The sequence below is a fragment of the Sabethes cyaneus genome, chromosome 2, assembly GCF_943734655.1.
Source record: "Sabethes cyaneus chromosome 2, idSabCyanKW18_F2, whole genome shotgun sequence".
Lineage (NCBI taxonomy): Eukaryota > Metazoa > Arthropoda > Insecta > Diptera > Culicidae > Sabethes > Sabethes cyaneus.
The window spans coordinates 24,372,291-24,395,089 of record NC_071354.1 but is presented as its reverse complement, the minus strand read 5'-3'; the positions used below and the strand labels follow the sequence as shown (position 1 = coordinate 24,395,089).

Sequence of the window (22,799 nt, the reverse complement as noted above, 5' to 3'; positions counted from 1 at the left end):
CTGATTCGGCTTTTCAAATCGATTCAAATATCCGTAGAAACAATTATCGAAAGCTTTCAAACTATTTTAAACTTTTAGCTCTTTGAGCGATGTTAACTGGCCTGCTGTTGAATTCCAAGAGATCTTTTTGCAATCTTTTCCCCGGTAGCTTAGTGTTTTCCCCTTTTAGATTTAATTAATCCTCTTATTTCGCCTTCTCCTTTTAGCCCGATTTTGGTAGCAGCATTTGTAGTAGCGTTAGTAGTTTATTTGGTAGCAGGGTTGAGCATGATTATAGCATTCTACTTTTGTACCTATATTGCTTGGAGCTTGCTTTGAGTGTTATCTTGATTTCTAAATGTATTTTCCCTAAATTAAGTGAACATTATTTATTATTTTTTGCATGAATATTTATACAAAACAGTAGTGTATTAATTACTCATTACAAGATTTTAATAACAATTTAACAACAATCCTTTCAAAACAAATCACCGATTGCTCATGCTTACCAAAAACTGAAGAATTTTCCGTAAAGGTAACAGCTATTAGAGCTTATACCGCTGTCATACCTCTCAATGTGTTGATTTGTGTTGGGCTGTTTCATTTACAGTTTACTGATGCGTACTATTGTATGTTGGTAAGGTGGTACGTATTTAGCTTTCGTAGTTCCACAAGGAAGTAACATGGTGCCTATTTTGTTAATATTGTTCTTCAAAGACACAACGGTGTTTCTAGGAGTTGATTTCTGCTTTATGTAACTAACGGCCAGCTACAAATTGATTACTATCGCACGTAGTTTGGTTGACATGATTCAATATGGGTGATCACGGCGTTACCGGTTTGTCTACCTGGGGAGCTAACCTAGGATATTAGGAAATCAAACAGAGGTTCCTGCCGAATATCTATAAAATATCACAGTTCTCGAAAGTCCGTCAGGGCCGTCAAAGCGAATGGTTAAGCATAGCCCACAACCTTCCTTCGTATAAGACTCTGCATTTACCGACAATGACACCTTGTGCCAGGGCAACTTTATAAGAATAGTGTTGGCTCCTGGTGCGTAATGTAGCCTCTTGTCCATTTATCACTTGTTCCGCTGCCTGGCACTAGGAATGAGATTGATGGTGCAAAGTAGTAATAAAAAATCACATATACATCTTCCCTCTGTGCTGCATTCTGCTTTACCGACGATGGAGCCATTATTCGGAAGCTATTAGTATTGTATTGGCTTGGGATGCGTTCAGAAGCCTCTTGTTTATGGGCATGTCTAGTCTCCGCACTTCCTGGCTCTAGAGAGCAAGACTGGTTGAAAAGTAGTAAAAACATGGAGTAGGAAAAGGGTGAAAGCTATGACATTCAAACACGGATAATGATGATGACGAGGATGGGCCTACCTCTTACCCTTACGGAGGTTTGAGGTAGACGATTTATTTATATGATGGTAATTATTATAAAAAGAAACCAGGAGTCCAAAATAAAACGGACTGGTTTTAGTATACAAATTCCTTTAGCAAATTTCTAATGGTTTACACTAGCATAACTACGAAAAAATCAAACTCTCAAGACATTCAAATATCCAGAATACCTATAACAATCTTAACAAATATATCTTAATAGTTAACAAACAGATATTCAACATTTACATGAAACAAATATCCAGTGTAATAATGTGTAATAATCCAGCGTAACAATAAGCAGTTCGCTTAATTCATAGAAATACTGTAAAAAAAACAAAGTGTGGAATACAGGAAAATACACCTGGATGGACGATATGACAATAGATCAACATAGTTGTTGCAGTAATAATGTCCATACAAAAAATATATTATATGTTTTATAAAGGCCATTCGCATTGTTCTGTGTTTAGCGTTGGTCGGTTGGTTACGTGTCATATGGCAGTCACATCGTGTTAGCTTCCCCATCCAGTCGAGGATTTCTACGGGTCGGAAATCTTCTCAATTAGCATTGGGCACGGCGTGCATAGTGGTTCTAAAGGTGCCGAAACAGGGACTGTGAATTTCACTGAAATTGTGTCTTGGCAAAGACCCGATTTCGTTTCTTTCTTCCACGTTTATTATTTTTGATAAGATTTTAAACCACCAACCAGCCAATGAACCTGCACTAAATTCAGGACCACATTTTTTATCAGATTTTATTCCAAATTTTGTAACAAATTTTGGAACAGATTTGGACTAGATTCTGGACCAGATTTCGGGCCACAGTTTTTTGATCAGTTTTTAAACCACCAACCAGATTTTGGATCAGGTTTTGACCCTGATCTTAGACCTGGACTAGATTGCGAACCGCATTTTTTTATCATCTTTTGTTTTAGATTTTAGAACAGATTTGGACTAGATTCTGGACCAAATTTTGAAGCAAATTTTGAACCACATTTTTAATCAGATTTTTGCCATTTTTAATCAGACTTTAGATAAGCTTTTGGACCCAGATTCAAGACCGGGTTTGGACTCTTGGATCTGCATTAGATTTGGAAAATAAGATTTTGGATCACATTTCGCACATTTAGCAGTTTTGATCAGATTTTTGATCAGATTCTGGACCTGAACAAGATATTGGAGCTGCAACAGATTCTAGATCAGATTTTGGACCACATTTTTATCAGATTTGGACTAGATTTCGGATAATATTTTGGACCACATTTTTTATCAAATATTGGTCCAGTGTCTAGACCTGGACCAGATTGTGGACCTTGTCCCGATTCTGGACCACATATTTTATCAGGTTTTGGGACCAGATTTGGCATCAAGTTTAGGTCCAGATTCTGGGACTGGACCACAATACAAACCAGAGCCATATAAACCATTTTTCACCAGATTTTAAACCACCAACCAGATTTTGGATCAGGTCTTAAACTAGATTGTGGACCTGGATTATATTTTGGACCTTGACCAAATTGCGGACCACGTATTTTTGTCTTTTGTATATTGTAACAAGTTTCGGAACAGATTTGACCTAGATTCTGGACCAGATTTTGGACAATATTTTTAATTAGATTCTGAACCTGAACCAGATGTTGTGCCTCCATCAGATACTGGGCCAGATTTTGAACCACCTTGGACCACATTTTCTATCAGATTTTGGATCAGATGTGGGACCAGATTTTAAACCACATACTGGACCAAGTTCAGATTTGAGCCTAGACCGGATTCTGAAGCACATTTTTATCAGGTTTTGGATCAAATTTCGAACCACATTCTCAAACTGGGCCAGATTATAAACTCAATCAATTTTGGGCCACATTTTTGAACAGAATTTAAACCAGTAAGTTATTGGATTTGAACCAAGTTTTGAACCAGATTCTGAACCTGAACCATATTTCGGACATGGGCTATATCGTGGACCACAACTTTTATCAAATTTTGTTTCAGATTTTGGGACAGATTTGGACCACGATATGAACCATGTTTTGGGCCACATTTTTATCAGGTTTTGGAGTAATGTAGAACAGGTTTCAATGACGAGCATTCAAATTTTGGTCAATACTTAAGTTGTTTTTTTTTTTGATAGGGAGCAGAATTCAATGGATTTTTTTCTATATCTCGTACTTTGTTTATTAGATTATTGTCACTTTAACAGCTTGCGTCACTCGTGACTTCTGCGGGGTTGAGATTTGAACCCGGGTCCCCGGCGTGAGAGGCAAGAGAGAGAACGCTAACCACTACACCGGGGCTGACCCCACCTCGTACCTTATAAAGCTGTTCATAAAATTGATTTGGGTAGATGTCTGAATCAAAGCAAACACAGGGTTTACATCGATTGCTTAACTTGCCACTATAAAGCTACTTAGCTTTGTTATATTATTTATAAAATTGCTTTAACTATGAAAGAACCTACCAATACGAATTTGTTCATGTGCATTTGCAAAAATATTCTTCCATAGTTTTCACAAAAAATCCACACCAGATCTGATTTTTCAGCGTTATACTGGAAAGTGCTCAGCGGGATTTTGCATTTGCTCTCTCAAAGGATACCTTCTTCGATAATAAGTAAAGAGCATTTTTTTCTTTTGCAACGTTTTACCGGTTTGCTCTGTATGTAATGAGCCTTAATTTTTTTGTTATCTCTCTTTTTTGACAGAGCACTACAAAAACGATGCTCTCTGAGGTCACTGCGCAAATCGTGTGGAGCAAATAGTCACTAGTCTGTAGGGTGACAAGAATTGACATAAAATTGCACATAAGTTGGACCCAAATTTGCACTAATCTGGTCCAACTTCGTGTCAGATGTCGACTCCAATTTAAAGTCTACATTAAAATCCAATATAAAATATAGTTTTCATTGTTAAACCCATATTCGTGAATTTGGAGCAAAACTTTCACTTTAGAAGTTAGAAGTTAGTTTAGAACCTAAAATTGAAGTTGAAATAGGACTTAAAATTGAATTTAACATTGTAGTCAAAACGGGACTTTAAATTGGGCATGAAACAAGACATGTAAATGAATTTGAAATTGGATTTTAAATTGAACTTAAAATTTTCTTGCAATTGGGCTTCAAATGCGACATGGCATACAAATTGAAATTTTTATAAAACACGACATGGACTCATCGCGAGGATTTCGGTTTACATTAAATTTATCAGAGAAGGTGGGGTACGTGCTAAGTATGTCGAGTGTGGTATATGGATGAATCGTGTGAGAAACCCCTCAAACGTCATTTTTATAAAAATTGTCCGTCAACTTTGAAGTACTGTAATTTGGGCTTGAATTATTATATTTATTAGAAGATTAGTCTGCACAATATATTTTTATTATTTAGTGTTTAGTATTTACTATTTTGGAGTTGTGTAAACTGAGTATAATTAATCATTTTTTATTGTACTGAAAGCAATTCCAACACAATCATATCAAGATAAACCAGTTAACATTCAAATTCAATCAACCGAAATTCAACGGGCCAACAAATAGAATCGTCGCAGTCATGTGGTATGTGATCCTCACCAGCTAAACTGCCATCCCAACATATGAACACAGATGGGGAAACGGAAACATATTTATTCGTACCATTGGAAGGACTTTCCACGGTTGACGAATCACACATCGCATGAACGCACAGGACCCTCTGGCCTAGCAGGGGGAAGCAAGTTTTCCCAGCAAGCACCAACGAAGACGGGCACTCACATAGGACATAGGTTCCGGCAGTGTCAGGCACACGTTCCAGATATTATCGTCTAATTTGTTAATGGTTATCAATTATGACGAGAATGTTGTGTTTACCTTCGCCGTGTGGGTTGTCGTGTCATGTCGTGCGACTGAGTGTCTGTCTGAGTAGTAGAACGTAACTACCTCAGTCGAGAGTCCGTAGACGTGGGTTGTTGGTTGTTCAACACTTCTTTGTTTGGACGTGTGTTTTTGCTAAAGTGGCTCGGCACGCTACATTACTTGCATTACAACTTTTGGCGGGAGAGGGGGAGCAGTGCCTTGGAATGCGAGGGTCAGCAGTGCGGGAATGAACTGATTCATAGGACTTTATGGATTTGTCAGATTGGAATTTATTTATATTAAAGCCTTTGTACCTTCCGAAAGATTAACATCAAGTTGCTAACAATTTGTGAGCTGCTTATACAAATAATATGAACAAAAAATAGACAAGGCAATCAAGAAAAACTTATATAATCAAAGCCTTTGCCAGTTAGACAGCTTCTTGAAAATCAATTTCACCCCCATAGTGAAGGATAAGGGCTAGTAAGTAATTGGATTTCGCTTAGCGACTCGAACCAAAGCAAACACGTGGTTGCTTGACCGGCAACCAAACAAGTCCTACCTTTGAAGGTCTGATTTAAATCTGTATTGATTTTTGTTGGCTGAAAGTTGTAAAACTATGATTAAAAATGCTCCTGTAAGAAACCACAGTATGACATTGCACTCATCATACGACGCAAGTTTAAGCTATGAATAAATGATTATTCTCTAATTACAAGGATGTGATTCCACTCAACGACGAACGGTTTCACTAGAAATCTGGAACCGATGGTGGGCAACTGACATCATAATTGTAGCCAATAGTCCGACATCCTGTGACAGCAACTATCAACCCGTGGCTGCGGTTTGTTTAGTTTGCATGATGAAAACAGTAATTAGCAAGTTCTTCGCAACAAAAAGGCATTTTCATATGCCACACACACACACACACATGACTAGCGCGGAGTATTTGTCTGCTGGCTCGGCAAACCGTCAGGCTATCGGTGACGATGATTTTCTACATTTTCTGTTTCATTTTTCACGATAAATTATTCATAATTTGCACAGTCGGCCTGAAACGAGAGCACTCACATCCGAGAGCTGAGGGCTTGTTTGATATTCTCATTCCGCCGCCGTTCAGGCAGTGAAGTTCCACAGGTTTGCTGACGTTAAACGACCGATCTGTTCCATAAATAATAGATTAGATTGATTTGAATGTTGATTTCAACACACTTGGTTCCGTTCATTGTAGGCCAACGAGTCTGTTTCATTAGGAAAGTGAAGCCATTCGATTGATTACTTTTCGTTTTGACTCTTCTTCTTGTAGATGGCACATTTGTCGCCACCTCCTTCACCACCCGCCTTGGTGAGCCAAGGATCGGCAAATCCCCTGGAGTTGAGTGCGTCTTCAACGAATCTGATCCAGCGGGCATCCGCCTTCAGCTCCGTGCTGGGACAGAAATGGAGCGCTAGAGGTAAGTCCAAATTCGACTGTGTTCTAGTTAAAATGCAGAAATCACTTGAAATTTGCTCCGAACAGATCTTCCCCTACTGTACAACCCGTTGTTCTATTCGGGTGCTGCCTTCCTGTGGCCTCAGTTCCTGTTGCCTCAGCAACCAATCACACCAGTCTCACCGAATCTAGCCAACTCCCGGGACTACACGCTGACTCCAGAAAAGGAAGAAACTATTGGTAAGTAAAATTCCACCCAAAATCCTAATCAATGACTAACTATCCATCATTCTTAATTTCTCACAGACGAAGACATGCCGCTCAACCTATCGATGAAGCCATCCTCATCGACACCGAATTCCCGTTCCTCGGCGGCAGCTGCAGCGGCCGCAGCAGCCGCAGCCGCTTCGCTGGCGCACTCGATCCACATCTGGTCTCCGGCTAGCATGTGCGAAAAGGAAACCACCGACGACACCCAAAGCAACATCGACATCGAGAACGATAACGACGGTGGTTCGTCCAGCGGTGGCGAGTTGCAGATCGACGAAAGCATGGAACAGCACCGGCAGCATCAGCAGCATCACCATCAGCATCATCAGCTGCTGGAGAGCCATAAGGCTCGGATCCTGACCGAATACAACAACCTGCTGCTGAACGGTGGCGCCGTCAGCGGGAAAAATGATAGAAACTATTTTAACTACAGTAAGATTAGCAAAGGCTATTTTACTCATCTGCAGCAGCAGCAGAAGAATTTGGAAATCCTTCGACAGAATCGTACGGATGTGTTTGTGGTGAATAATAATAACAACAACAACAATAGCAGTAGCCAGAAAAGCTTCAACAGTGGCAACAATCTTAACAACAACAGTAATAATAACAACAACAGGGACGGTGTGAAGAACAACAATGTTGTTAGTGCATTCAGTGACAGTAGTGGGGGTGTCGAGTTCCGAATTAAAAACGAAATCACCAGACCGGATTCGACGGGGCACAGTGAGGGCTATGTGTTCAAGCGGGAATCCGGCCACCACGGGATGGGCGGAAGCGAGGAGAAAAAGCCGGCTCGGTTGTATCAGGTGAGTGCTGATGCTTGCTGTATCATTTATTCACTGTTTATCACATATATTCGTTTGGCCAATGATTCTGTTGACACTGAATTGCATTTTTGCTGAGCGGATTTCACAATAAGATGTTTCATTTGAAAGGTTAGTTCGTCTCTTGTCAAAATTACAGGAGCCAATATGGACCAAAAAAAGTTTACTTCTATCAAAAATGTTCGTATAGTACGCGGCCGTGATATTAAAAAATTAATACTGCATAAAATAAATGAGACCGAACGTATAACGCTACCTTGTGGAACATCACAATGATTTTCACTGATAACAAACCTCCAAAAGTCGTGAGCCTGGGTTAAAGAAAATTTCGAATATAGCAAAAAGATCATATTTACAATATCGAATTTAAACTGAAGTCACTTTTTACGCGGTTTATTTGCACGGATGTGCTCTCTGAGTCTTCATTGTTACGCGTAGGTTTGGTATTTACGAGGTTTTTCTACGCGAATTTTGTAATTTACATGTTTGTTTTGAAATTTAATATGTAAATATAGTAAAACAATCTTATTTAAAATGTCGTATTTACACTGAAGTCGTTTTTTGCGGTTTATTTTCTACGCGATTTTCGGATTTTACGCGTTTTTTTTGTGCGAATTTCGGAGTTTACGAGCAGGGCTTTTGTCGATCCTTTTTTTCTTCAGCAGTCAGTCCCACTCCTCATTCAATTTTATAACGTCTGTTTTGTGCTGGAGTTCCAACGCTAAGCACAGTACCGTCACATTTCGTTCAGTCATACTTCTAATTGTACAGCAGAACGAATGCGTTCTGATCTATTTTTATATTTTCGTTTCGATGAAGTTTCTTTTGCCGTTTGGAGTAGCAAATGACTGGAAAACAGTCAATTGACTGGCAGTCACCCCATTAATGAAAAGCATCTGTGCTATCGAATCATTTAATACTAAAAAAACAACAACTACATGTGCGTGGATGAAGTCGATCGAACGTCGTCCGACACAAAGGAATATTTTGCTTGCATCGGACCAACGCCCGGCAACAAACTTTTATTGTGGGTAGCCGATTTGGTGATAAAAAGATTTTTACAATGATGATTTTTGAAACTACTTTAACCCAGAAGGAGGCACCCAAGTGCCAAATAACAAACTTCCGGTTCAAAATTGTGTATGGCGGGGAAGAGAATTAGTATGCAAGTTTTCAACAAAATCGGAGCACTAAGTTTCAACGGTTTTTTTTCAATTTTGTACTTTTCTATTGACTGTGTAAATACATTTTTGTGAGACAAAAACACCGAATGAACTGGGAAAAATGAACTAAAAACTGTCAAAAATAATAGGCTGTACTGATAGGACTTGAACCTACAACCGCCAATATCCGGTCGAGTGCGTTATGCAATTTCACCACCGGCTAGTTTTTCATTCACCGCAATTAATTTTTTTTTTGTAAAATTGTTGATAGATTGTTGTCTATATTAAATAAATTATCTAATCCTGAAAATGTAAAGCAATCTACTACTATTACTACTATTCATCAAGCACCTTTATTGTAACAATTTTTTTACATTTTTTTGACTTCATAGATTCTAATCAAATAAATATTTAATAGATTTTAATTACAATTAAGACACCTTCCCCTAAAATCTTGAGACGAGGCGTGACCATTTAAGAACATCTTAGACTAACCACTGATTTTTAGTAAATTTATTTTAGTAAAATTCATTTTATAGCGCAACTATAGCCGTTTCTTTAATGAAATAAAATAAGAATTTCATCTGCTACGCTCAGACTTATTTAACTTTTTGAAGGAATGGACTTCAACTGGAATACAGAGGAACTCGAATCGGAACAAAATGGGACACTTGAATTGGAATACTCTGTATTACGCTGAGACTCTTAGACTGAAATACTGGAGCTTGCTTACGGTTTCTTTGCCCGAAAAACACCCGGCTAGAAGCTAAATTTTGGACACTTGAATTTTAATATGTATTTACACCTGATTTTTGCGGTAATTTAGAATGGAACTATTTAATATGATAACTCTAGACTCAAACTAGAATATATAGATCAGTTCTATAAAATCTTTCGTATAGCATCCGTACTGATTATAAAAGATCCAGTAAAATGAATAGAATTTAATCACCCTCAACACACTTTCGGCTTAAACTGGCCTCACTTCCAGCAAACAACAATCGTGTAGGCTTAAAAGTGGAACAGTGGGACATGCTCAGCTCACACATGATTGGTGTTAAATCAGACCAAACCAAATCGCAAAATTTAAAAAAATAAATTAAAGACAGCTCACGATAAAGAATTTTCTAAGCTACATTTTATTTTATTCAGAATACAAAAATGTTGCAAACAGCCACAGTTATGAGATGATTTCGAACGATTGATAGCTGCAAACCATACAGAGCAGCAAACTTTGAACCCGATTTTTACGAAACCAGAGTTTTGTCTCTTGGTCCGGTCTGACTTTAACACCAACCACATAGTTTCATCCACTTTTCGAAACTGAATAGATTGGTAATCCTTTTCTTCCTCTGTAAGATTTGATAACGACATTATGGTTTCTTTTAGTGAAGAAGACGCAAAACGGGACACTTGCCCAGATTTAGTTATTTAAGCTTTTTGTACCAAAAACTTCACTCGGACAAAGACGGCTAGGTTGATGCATTTAGAGTGAGAATACTTGAAGCTGGATTATTCCGAGTGAAATACTTTGCAAGAAACTTTTTAACAGAATTATTTCAGTTTTGAAATTTCGAATGGGACACTTAGCTTGAGGCATTTTATTTAAATACATTTCTCATCTGAATCAGAACACTTGGGCTGCTATTTTGAAACTAAAATATTTGAACTTAAAAGCTTGTGTTGGACCATTTTACCTACAACACTTTGACCAGGACGGGTAAACTGGGACACTATGATTCCCTCCCAGATGGGCTTGAGGTAAGACACTGGTTTAACAATCCATCTTATGTTCGAATCTCAGCTGGGAGAGTTAGAGTTAATAGCATCGTAGTAGTAGCCCCGCAATTGTCCTGTACACAGCTGGCTGCGAAATCTGCCGAATGAAAACATTCAAAGGTTAAGGTTGAAGGTTAAGTTTTGAAAAACGGAATGTAGCACCTAGGTTTTGCTTTTATAACTTTCAGAGGTTTAGATGAAAATACTCGAGTTTGAGGACGGTTTCTTTGACTGGAAAACATACAGTTGGTTAATTCTGGATTTTTGGATTTTTGGAACGCTGGATATATATATTTTTTGGATTTAGCATGAACGCTTAAATTAGAATATTTGGAGCAATGCTACAAAATCTTTCGAATAGCAGTTGAAATGACTGTAAAAGATCCAGAAAAAATAGATTTCAATAGAATTTAATGACTTACCCGCCAGCAAGCAGTAAGCGTATAAGCTTTAAAGTGGGACAGTGGGACATACTCAACTCACTAATCTTCTTCTTCTTCTTCTATATATATAAAAATGAAATGCTGTTCGTGTGTCCGGTATAGACTCGCAAACCGCTCGACGGATTTTGATGAAACTTGGCATACGCATTGCGTTTGATGTGAGGAATGTTGTTAGCATGGTTTGAGACCCCTCCCCCATCTAGAAGGGGGGGCTCCCATACAAATGGAACACAAATTTCTTCATAACTCGGGAACTAATCAAGCAAATGGAACCAAATTTGGCGTGTAAAAGTTTTCGGAGGCAGATATTTTTTCTATGGTAAATTAAGATCTCTCCTTCCTTTAAGAGGGGGGGCTTCCATACAAATAAAACGAAAGTTTCCTTATAACTTGACTATTAATCAAGCAAATGGAACCAAATTTGGCATGTGAGGGTTTTTGGAGGCAGAAATTTTTTCTATGGTAGATTGAGAACCGTCCTTCCTCTAAGAGGGGGGGCTCCCATACAAATAAAACCTAAATTTCCTCATAACTTGACTATTAATCAAGCAAATGGAACCAAATTTGGCATGTGGGGGTTTCTAGAGACAGGATTTTTTTCTATGGTTGTTTGAGACCCCTCCCCTTCTAGAAGGGGGGGCTCCCATACAAATAAAATAAAATAATAAAAATTTTGTGATACGTTTAGAGTGAAATACTTGAAGCTGGGTTATTCCGACTGGGAATACTTTGAAAGAAACTTTTCAAAAGAAACACTCTAGTTCAAAACTTCCGAATGGGACACTCAGATTGAGTCAATTTTGGACTGTAATTGTGAAACTAAATTTGACCTTAAAAGCTAGTGTTATACCATTTTAGTTAGAATATTTTGACCGAGTTCCGTAAACTGGGACACTGTGTTTGACGAATTAGGATTTTTCTGAGGTATTCGAGAGCTGGATTATTTCGATTAGGACGGCTGGATTCAAATTGAGATATTTGAACTTCAAAACCTGGAATGAGAAACTTGAGCCATTTCGAAACCGATGAGCTTGGGACAAATTACCTTGGTCATTTGAACTGAAACAAAAATTGGGATCACTTTGCTTTGCTTTATTTTAGCCTTTGACCTAGAAGCTGATTGCAAAACTTGGACTATGACAATCAAATTATGCTTTTTTGATGCGATTGCATGAACCGAAATGTTCAAATGAATTTTCCAATAAGAAATTTTCGTCAACTGAGATATCGGAATACTGGGTTCGACTTATTGAATCTTGAATTGGAGATGGAACAGCGAAATTTGACTGTGAAGCTTGAACTAAAGAATTTGCACTAGGACATTACTGTACCGATATACTTAAACTGTTACTCTTAGATGGGGATGGGATTGGACTGCGACAAGTGACATTGAACCAGGGATGGATCGATCACTTTGACTCAGTTTGCTGATTCATTTGACAGTACCGTTTCAACAGAGCAAAATTTGACAAAGCTATACATGGGACATTAGTGCCAGTGAACGTTCACTGATGAGTTAGCAGCATTGTAGCATTGTAAATACGAAAGATACAGAACTTTGTCAGCAAAATTGTAGTTCTATAAATATCCTATATATAAATAACTCTGTCAAATTGTACTCGACTGAAACGGTACAGTCACATGAATCAAAGTAATAGATCCATTCCTACCTTGAACCTTTGAATTGGGGCACATGGTCTCAAATAGGGTTGACAATTAGAAATAGGGTTCACAACTAGAACAATTAAGCTAGGAAAGTCGAAATGGGACACTCGAAAATAGGCATATAGGTTCAAATTATCAATCACGAACTTAAGTGTTTCAATTCATCTATATTGAGATACTAAAGTACTGGAATTGATTGTTATCGCATAACAGAAGTGGAAGCTAAAATCCAAACACGGTACCCTCTGCAGACACTAGCGAACCTAGCGATAGAGAGTGAGACTTTTTTCCACGAAAACACAAGAACGCACACGAAACCATACGAAAGCATATAGCAGCGAAATGAAATGAACGTTCATACAGCTGTTATTCTTTTTTATGAGAAAAACTTTCAAAAGAAAAACAAAATCGAATAATATATCTATACCTATAAATAAGGATTTCTGTCTGTCTGTCTGTCTGTCTGTCTGTCTGTCTGTCTGTCTGTCTGTCTGTCTGTCTGTCTGTCTGTCCGTATGTTCCTTATAGAATCGAAAACTACTGAACCAATCGGCATGAAAATATGCATGTAGAGGTTTTTTGGGGCCAGGAAAGGTTTTAGTGATGGTTAGAAACCCCTCCCCCCATTAAGAGGGGGGGCTCCGATACAAATGAAACACAAATTTCTCCATAACTCGACAACTAATCAAGCAAATAGAACAAAATTTGGCATGTGGGTGTTTTCGGTGACAAGAATTTATTCTATGGTAAATTGAGACCCCTCCCCTCTTTATAAGGGGAATTATAACACGTCTCCTCTTTAAAAGGGGGGGCTTCCATACAAATTTCCTCAGAACTCGAGAACTAATCACGCAAATGGAACCAAATTTGGCATGTGAAGGTTTTCGAGGGCAATAATATTTTCTATAGTAAATTAGGACCCCTCCCCACTTTAAGAGGGGGGGCTCCTGTACCAAAGAAACACAATTTTCCTCATAACTCGAGAAGTAATTAAGCAAATGGAACCAAATTTGGCATGTGAGTGTTTTTGGAGACAAAAATTTTTTCTATGATGAATTGGGACCCCTACCCGTTTTAGGAGGGGGGGATCCTATACACATGAAATACAAATTTCCTCATAACTGAAGAACTAATCAAGCAAATGGAACAAAATTTAGCATGTGAAAAATTTCGAGGGCAAGAATATTTTCTATGGTGAATTAGGACCCCTCCCAACTTTAAGAGGGGGGGCTCCTATACAAACGAAATACAAATTACCTCATAACTCGAGAACTAATCAAGCAAATGGAACAAAATTTGGCATGTGGGTGTTTTTGGAGACATTATTTTTTTCTATGATGAATTGAAACCCCTCCCCACTTTAGGAAGGGGGGCTCCTATACAAAGGAAATGCAAATTTCCTCACAACTCGAGAATTAATCAAGCAAATGGAACCAAATTTGGCATGTGCCAGTTTTCTAGGACATGAATATATTCTATAGTGAATTAGAACCCCTCCCCACTTTAAGAGGGGGGGCTCCTATACAAACGAAATACAAATTTCCTCATAACTCGAGAACTAATCAAGCAAATGGAACCAAATTTGGCATGTGAAAGTTTTCGAGCGCAAGAATATTTTCTATGGTGAATTGGGACCACTCCCAACTTTAAGAGGGGGGGGGGCTCCTATACAAACGAAATACAAATTTCCTCATAACTCGAGAACTAATCACGCAAATGGAACCAAATTTGGCACGTGGGTGTTTTTGGAGACAAAAATTTTTTCTATGATGGATCGGGACCCCTACCTACTTTAGGAGGGGGGGCTCCTATACAAACGAAATTCAAATTTCCTCATAACTCGAGAACTAATCAAGCAAATAGAACCAAATTGGGCATGTGGAGGTTTTTGGAGGCAAAAATATTTTCTATGGTGAATTAGGACCCCTCCCAACTTTAAGAGGGGGTGCTTCTACACAAATGAAATACAAATTTCCTCATAATTCGAGAACTAATCAAGCAAATGGAACCATATTTGGCATGTGGGTGTTTTTGGAGGCAACCATTTTTTCTATGATGAATTAGGACCCCTTACCTTTTTAAGAGGGGGGCTCTCATACAAACGAAATACAAATTTCCTCATAACTCTAGAACTAATCAAGCAAATGGAACCAAATTTATCATGTGGGTGTTTTTGTAGGCAAGAATATTTTCTATGGTATATTTTCTATGGATTTCCCAACTTTAAGAGGGGGGGGGGCTCCTATACAAATGAAAAACAAATTTCCTCATAACTCGAGAACTAATCAAGCAAATGGAACCAAATTTGACATGTAAGTGGTTTTGGACGCAAGATTTTTTTGTATGGTGAATTGAGACCCCTCTTTTCTTTAGAAAGCGAGTTATGGCCCATCTCCCCTTTAAGAGGGTGGGCTTCCATACAAATGAAATGCAAATTTCCTCTTATCTCGAGAACTAATCAATCGAATGGAACCAAATTTGGCATGTGGGAGTTTTAGATGGCAGAAGTTTTTTCTATGGTGAATTACGACCCCTTCCCCTTTTAAGAGGGGAGCTCCCATACAAATGAAATTCAAATTTCCTTATAACTTGAGAACTAATCAAGCAAATGGAACCAAATTTGGCATGTGGGAGATTTTGGAGTCTTGAATTTATTTTACGATAGTTAGAGACCTCTCACCCCTGTGGTAGGGGGATGTGGACTCTCATACAAATAAAACAGAAATTTTTGCGAAACTCAAAAACTAATCGAGACGGTCGCGAGTGTTGCCGGTGACCCGCCGTCGGAAGCGCCGCCCACTGGGGGGCTTGCAAAACTCGAGATTGTGACAAAGATCATCCGAGATTCATGATTTATGTACAACACAGGTTAATTTGTGGCAATACGAAGTTTGTCGGGTCAGCTAGTATAATATAATTGGAATAGTATTTGACCTGAAACACATATATTTAGATGCTTGATTGTGGTAGCTTGTTCTATGGAGGAATTTGGAACCGCATCGTTTCTTCTGGAAAACTTAAACTGGAATATTAGAATCGATCAGGTCTCTTGGACTTTCTTGACTAATCTTAGATCCAGTCAGTACACAATATTGGTTGCACACAATTATGGGTCATTTTCACTTCTGCTGATTAATGTGTGAATGTTATACTAATTGATTGCCAACATTGTTACTCATAAGTAGCACTAATAATTCAATCAATTATTATGTGATATTTAAACCGAAATTAGCAGCCAAAGCTCAAATGACTCACAATTGTGTGTGACCCATTATTGTGTACTTACTGTACCTGGATATGGATCATACCCTTAAAATTGGGACACCTAGATTTACGTTAGGATGCTGGGATTAGAACAATTGATTCAGCATTTTTGGACTGATGACCCAGAAAATACGACTGATGACCCAGGTTTTTGGAGTGTATGACCCAGAAAATACGAGCTTAGAAACGGGCTGAAAAACTTGCGCTGGGATGCTTAAATTGAGATGATAGATTTTGGACTAAGAAACGTGAACCATCTTGGTTTTTTGGCACTTACACTGAAAGACACTTAAAATAGCGCATTTAAACTGGATTACTACAGCTAGGATACTGGAATTCAGATCAAATGCTAACATTTTCACACATGTCAGGTTTCCGATATTATGTCACCCAGACGAAGATACTCGAAGTGAGATATTCGAGGTGACAAGACACTAATATCGTCAAAATGGGACATTCTGATCAGTACTCCTTTGTACTGAAATATTTTGCTTTGTATGTGATTTTTTGAACTGTGTATGTTTCAGTCCTGAAGGCTTGATTGTGTACACTTTAATTTAGACATATACGCGTGGGCTTCGATAATTGAATTGGGACACTGAAATACTGAAGATTATTTGATTAGACTAGATTAGATCTAGGTTGGCCTACTTTAATGGCGTAATTGTATTTTTGGCTCAACACCCTTTTCTCAAGGGCACTAGTATTCGTAGACACCGCGACTTAGATCAATGAATTCGGATCTTTGTAATGTAGTTCTTGGATTGGAAAATTGAAATTGAGGTTACAAAGTTGGACTGCTCGATCTGAGAGATTTAGACAGAAACCTGTAACTTTGAATTTGGATTTGGTCTTTTGAATTAAAACACTTACAACCAGATGCTAAGCATTAATCACTTCAGTTTAGACTTCCATACAAGGATTTCGAAGCATGAATCTTGATATTTATACTGGGACGCTTGTGTCTGTATACTGTGAATGTATTACTTAAGCTGAGGCAATCAAGCTGGGCTTACTGAACTATCACGTTTAAAGACGTTTAAACTGGGACAGTAATCTAATTGAGACACTAACACTGAAACACTGAAACATAATGGGACACTAGGACTATCATTACAGGACTAAAACATAGGCTTAGACTAGATTTGGGACACTTGAACTGGGTTCCTTGAATTAGAATCTTTTGTTGGAGGCGTACGAATTAAATATTATTTGAATTTAGTCTTCGAGATCTGGGACTGGAGATTCGGAAACAAAATTTTCAAAGTGAGACAACCGAATTGAGACATTTGGACTGGGTTAAATATCTAAGTTTATACTGGAGCATTTGAAATGGGACACTTAAGTCTTATACATCAATCTACAACAATCATAGTTATCGATCTTATTTATTTATTATTGCAAAGCTCTTCGGAAACTTATATATTTTTTGGACTGTGAGTTCCTCCCTCGTGCAATCCTAATCACGCCCTTGTTTGGCATTAATTTCAACGAAATAAATTTTGTCGCATGATTAGAATACTCCCAGTGCCTATCATTTCTCCCCCAGCCAGAACCACCACCATTCATTGCATTGCGTTCTTTCGAAAAGGGAATATATCACTATCTGATGTAACACCTAAGCCATCCGTCGCATCGCAGTCCTACGAATCATGCCGGAGCAAACAAAACAGAGCAACGAAAAGTGGCAAACCCCTTGCCAAACGGCGGACATCGAGAACGCTAAAATAAATTAAACACTTGGTCGTCGTCGTCGTTGTCCTCCTCATCATCCTCGCGCGACACGAAATGGTGATTGTAATTTACAGATAATCGCGCGCGGCGTGGTACTCCCGGAGCACGGAGTAGAATTTCCCGCCGATCGCTTTTTTCGTGTAAATAATTAATAATTGTGTTGTTGTTTAGTTGGAGCCCCTCGCTCGCTGCATGTAGCCGCTGCCCGCCGCGCCCGCGGGCGCCCGGTGCTAATTGAGAGGATGGCTCGTCCCGAACCGGCGCGGCGACCGGACTAAAGCGGAAGAGCACGATTTATTGACCATTCTGAAAATTGTACCACACCAACCAACGTAGTGGCCGGGAAGGACCGGCCTGCCGAGCCGGGGTGGTTAGCGGAATCGGAAGGATTGATTGCATTGACCTAGTTGATGGAGTGTTTTCCGCCACTCGAAGCGACAGTAGTACCCAGATCCTTGCCGGTCGGGTGGTGTCATGCGGCGACATTGACTGCCATTCTCGGTGCTCCCTCAACTAGCCGCGGCAGTGGAAAAGGTGTAATGAAATCAATTTTCAATCAATTTCGTTTACTCATAAATTTACTGGATGGGATTCTGTCATGAAAATTTGATGGCCACTATTCTGCTTTGTAAATGAATGCTTTATGGTGTACATTAGTTTTGATTGGAAGGGTCAATTAATAGCGCTGTTATTCGTGTTATTTACCTGTGGATAATATTTTTTCGTGATAAATAATGTCATAATACAGGCTGATCAGAAAATTTTCAATTTGTTTTCAAGTTGAAATCTTTCTAGCAGGGCACTTTTCCGGATTACAATCGAAATGATTTTGCCTCAGAAAAGGCACGCCATCACTTCTCAAAACCACCTCGGATACGATCCAATATTTACGCAAGTGGTCCACATGCTGGACCTACAAATCCGACGACGACAACGACAGCAGCGACGACGGAAGCGGCCTGAATGCAATCGATTCTTTCCATTCGGCTGGCATTCCACGGCAGCAGCAGCCAGCGTCGTCGTTTAGCCAGTGTTGTTTGTGCCACCGAGACAAGTCCTACAAACCGCGGCGGGTGTCGCCGCTGGTTTGACAAATGAGCTGAAAACAATCCGACACGAATCAGTTAATGAGGAACGGTTGGCGGCAGGGATCGGATGGAGTTGGTTTTTGGACTTCGTCAGGGTCCCATCCCATGCTGGTACTGGCGATACAATGATTGTTCTGTGACTGTTTGCACAAGTGTGTGCGTCATCGTCACCACTCCTTGCTTCTGCTCTGCTTTCGGTTTGGTGCTTATAGGCGACGAACCCGCATATAGTTTACTGAGCTGGCGCGAGAAATTATGCTAATAACTCTGCTACCCGGAACGAACTTTGCTTGGACTTGGTCTGTTTCGGAGGAATAAGAATCACGTTCTTGTTTTGACCCTTCCGGCGACGATGAACGAAGATTGTGGTGGGGGGCAGTGTGCAGCTGAAAGCGAAACGCATCGTACGTAACTGGAACAGGAAGTCGCAGGCTGCGTATGATGGTGGTGCGGAATGAGGCGGTTTAATGACTTATGAAAGTAAACAGTACTTGTCGTAGGCACCGAATCCGGCTGGACTTCATGAATATTGGATGAAGATGAGTTCGGTTCGGTAGCGCAGCGGTATTGATTTATAATTCGTTCTCGCCCTACTTCATGGTCCGTCGCGGTAGCACTTGCTTCTTGCATGCATTTATTATGACCGAACCGAAGCCGATGGTTTCGGAGAACCGTCCAGCAGAGGCACTTTTATTGCTCCTCTTTAGGGGTCACGTTTTGGACTTGGTATTAATCTGTTGTGTGATTCAATTATTCCGAAACGATGATAGATAGTGCTGGTTTGATGCGAATCACTTTCAAACGCACTGGGTGCGAATCATTTTAGGAAAAGATTTACAACCTCTGTGGCATATCCCTGGAGTTATTTATGAAATTATATAACACGCACTTTCTTTACCTGGTTGACTATTGGTCTGCACTACAACCAAGAGCACACTAATTAGTGGTGAAATACGTGGCTTTTTGCCGAACCTTTTCAATTTACTCTTGCTTTTTTTTTCACTCCACATTTTTGTTTTCAAGTTTATCATATCTGAATAACAGGACAGTAGGCTACTGTTTTGCTTGAAGTGACTTACCGATTCTCAAATGGCAGTCAAAATGTTTTAGTCTTCTTCCTATTCCTGGCATGCGGGATGGTCATGGGCTGGGTACAAAATCAATCGAGCGGAGCGCAAGAACAAGTGTGGCTTGTTTTCGTGAGTTCAGCGGCCGAAGCTGCTGACCAATTGCGAGTTTCTCGGTTTAAATATAATCTTAGTCGAAAAGCCGCAGTCAATTTTCCTTTAGAGTGTCCCAGTCCATATTTACAACTTGAGCGTCTAAATTCCAAATTTTGTCTTAGACAAAAAAAATCGGCGTATCAGTTCAATAATTGTAGTTCCATCTTGTCATTTTCAGTGTTCCAGTTCAAGTGTCCCAACTTCCAATTAAAATATCCTAAGTTAGGTCGCCCAACACAGGCGGTCAATTTCAAATATCCTTGTTCCAGAGTACCATGCTAAGTGCTTAACTTCAAATAAAAAAAGCTAACCATGCTGATTATTTTTCAGTCAACATGTCTCAATTTTAGTGTCCCGAACAGATTATATCAGTCGAAGTGTTTCAATCAGTGTGACTAACCTTTCCCATTCTAGTACTTCCGTAGTCCAAATAATTCAGTCAAAGTGTCCTAGTAGACTCATAATGAACTAAATTGCAGTAATTTCATGATAAAACGCTGTATTCAGATTTAAAAGTGCCACATTTTTATTCAAATCTTATATACGCGTTTCTTTTCGGAGAAATTTGGAACCCACATTTTTTATTTAGCGCTTAGCGTGCTCCAACTGGGTTATGGTAAACCAAAAAATAATCATTTTTGCCATTAGTCCTATTTTAAATTTATAATCTATGAACCCCTAAACCGAATTTTATGATTTTGATGTCAAATGAAAGCTGCTCTTGGAAACTTTCGAGGAAAACTATTGGCTTGAAATTGATTTTTGAATGCAAAAATATCCAAAACGATTTTGGGACCAAAGAAACCCCCGTTTTATACATTTTTTGAAAAAAAGCTTTGAAACTGCCTCAAAAATTTTCTGAAGCAGCTCTTAAAACGCTCCAAAACTGCCCAAAAATTGCCTGAAAACTGCCCTTAAATGATCCGAAAATGTCTTAAAACAGCTCTTAAACTTCTCTAAAACTGCCATGAAACTTTTCTGAAACTGTTCTGAAAATGGTCTGAAAATGTTAATAAACTTCTCCGAAATTGTTTTTCAAACACCTTAAAATTTTTCCGGAATTGCTCTGAAAAAAAAAAAAAAACGCTGAACAAATGGTGCAAATCCTAAAAATGCTCTGAAACTGCAGCAGTTTCTAAAGCAGTTTCTACTTTAATACTGCAGAAACTTCTCTTCAAATACTTTGAATACGCTTCAAAATATTCATCTGAACTACTCCTAAAATGCTCCTAAAAACTGAAAGTGAAAAACTGAAACTGTTTTGAAACTGCATTTAAATTGCTCTAATAATACCAGTTTCAGAGCCAAAAGTGCTCTGAAGTTGTACTGAAACTGCTTTAAAACTTCTCTAAAACCACTTTGAAATTGTTCTGAAACTGATTTCGAACTATCTCAAACCTGCCCTGAATCTATTCGAAAAGTATTTTGAAACTGTTCTGAAACTTTTCTTCATTTGGTCTAACACTGCTCGGAAACCGATTTAAAACTACTTTGAAACTGTTTAAACCTGTACTGAAACTGCTTCACAACTGCTCTAAAACAGATTTGAAACTAATAGCTCAGGGAACTGTTCTAAAATTATAAATTGAAATTGAAGTGAATTTGTTCTGAAATTATGCTGCAACTGCGTTGCAACTGTTCTGAACCTGCTATAAAGCTCGTCTGAAACTTCTCTGAAAATGATCTGAAACTACCCTAAAATTTCTCTGAAACTGCACTCAAATTGTTCTGAAATTTCTTCTCAACTGCTCCGAAATTAAATGTATTTACTCTGAAAATGCCTTAAATCTTCTCGGAAATTGTTTTGTTCTGAAAATGCTCCTAAACTTCTCGGAAATCGTTCGAAAATGTTCTAAAACTCATCTGAAACTTTCTTAAATTGCTCAAAAATACCTTGGAAAATAAGAGCCCTAGAGTGGTCTAAAATTGTTTTGAAAGTACTCTGAACACTTCTAAAGCTGTTTTTCAATAGCCCTGTAAATGCTCTGAAACTTCTTCAAAACTGCTTAGTAACTTCAGCTTCAGCTTTAGTTGAAACTTCTGAAAATCATTTGGAACTATCCTGAAACTGTTGCAAAGTTGCTCTAAAAACCCCCAAAAATGCTTTGGTACTGTTTTAAAACTGCTTTTAAATTTCTCCTAAAAACTTCCTAAACTGCTTCGAAATCTCTCTGCAACCACTCTTATACTTCTTTAAATTGCTCTGAAACTGGTCTGAAACCATTCTGAAAATTGCTCTTAAACACCTCTTTAATTGCTATAAAACTGCTTTAAAACTGTTCTGAAGCTGAGCTCAAACTGTCTCAAAACTGGCCTGAAACTATAATGAAACTGCTGTGGAACCTCTCATAAATTGGTATAGAATTGATCAACACTGCTCAGAAACTGATCTGAGAGTTCTTTGAAATTATTTTAAATTTGTACTGAAACTGCTCTGAAAACCCCTGAAACTGATTGGATTCTTTGCTACTGATTTGAAACTGCTATTAATGAACTTCAAGTGCAGTGCTCTGAAACTGCTTCGAAACTGTTCTGAAACAGCCGTAAAACTTCTTTGAAAATGATTGAAAATTTCGTTGCTACTGATTTGAAACTGCTATTAATGAACTGCTCTTGAAGTGCTCTGAAACTTCTTCGAAACTGTTCTAAACCAGCCGTAAAACTTCTTTGAAAATGATTGGAAATTTATTTGCTACTGATCTGAAACTGCTCTAAAATT

General features: G+C 38.7%; 1 protein-coding gene across 2 annotated transcripts in view; it reads left to right on the top strand.

Moving 5' to 3' along the window:
* The window catches only part of LOC128738935 (protein krueppel), a 44,471-nt gene that overhangs the window by 5,491 nt on the left and 16,181 nt on the right, over nt 1-22,799 (top strand). The window contains exons 1-4 of one of the 2 annotated variants that reach the window (XM_053834429.1): nt 6,326-6,422; nt 6,502-6,649; nt 6,715-6,867; nt 6,934-7,703. In XM_053834429.1, coding sequence (XP_053690404.1) covers nt 6,390-6,422; nt 6,502-6,649; nt 6,715-6,867; nt 6,934-7,703 — 1,104 coding nt within the window. In that variant the 5' untranslated portion in view covers nt 6,326-6,389. Of the gene's footprint in view, nt 1-6,325; nt 6,423-6,501; nt 6,650-6,714; nt 6,868-6,933; nt 7,704-22,799 lie in introns of those variants that run through there. The other variant, XM_053834430.1, reaches the window with a different exon arrangement.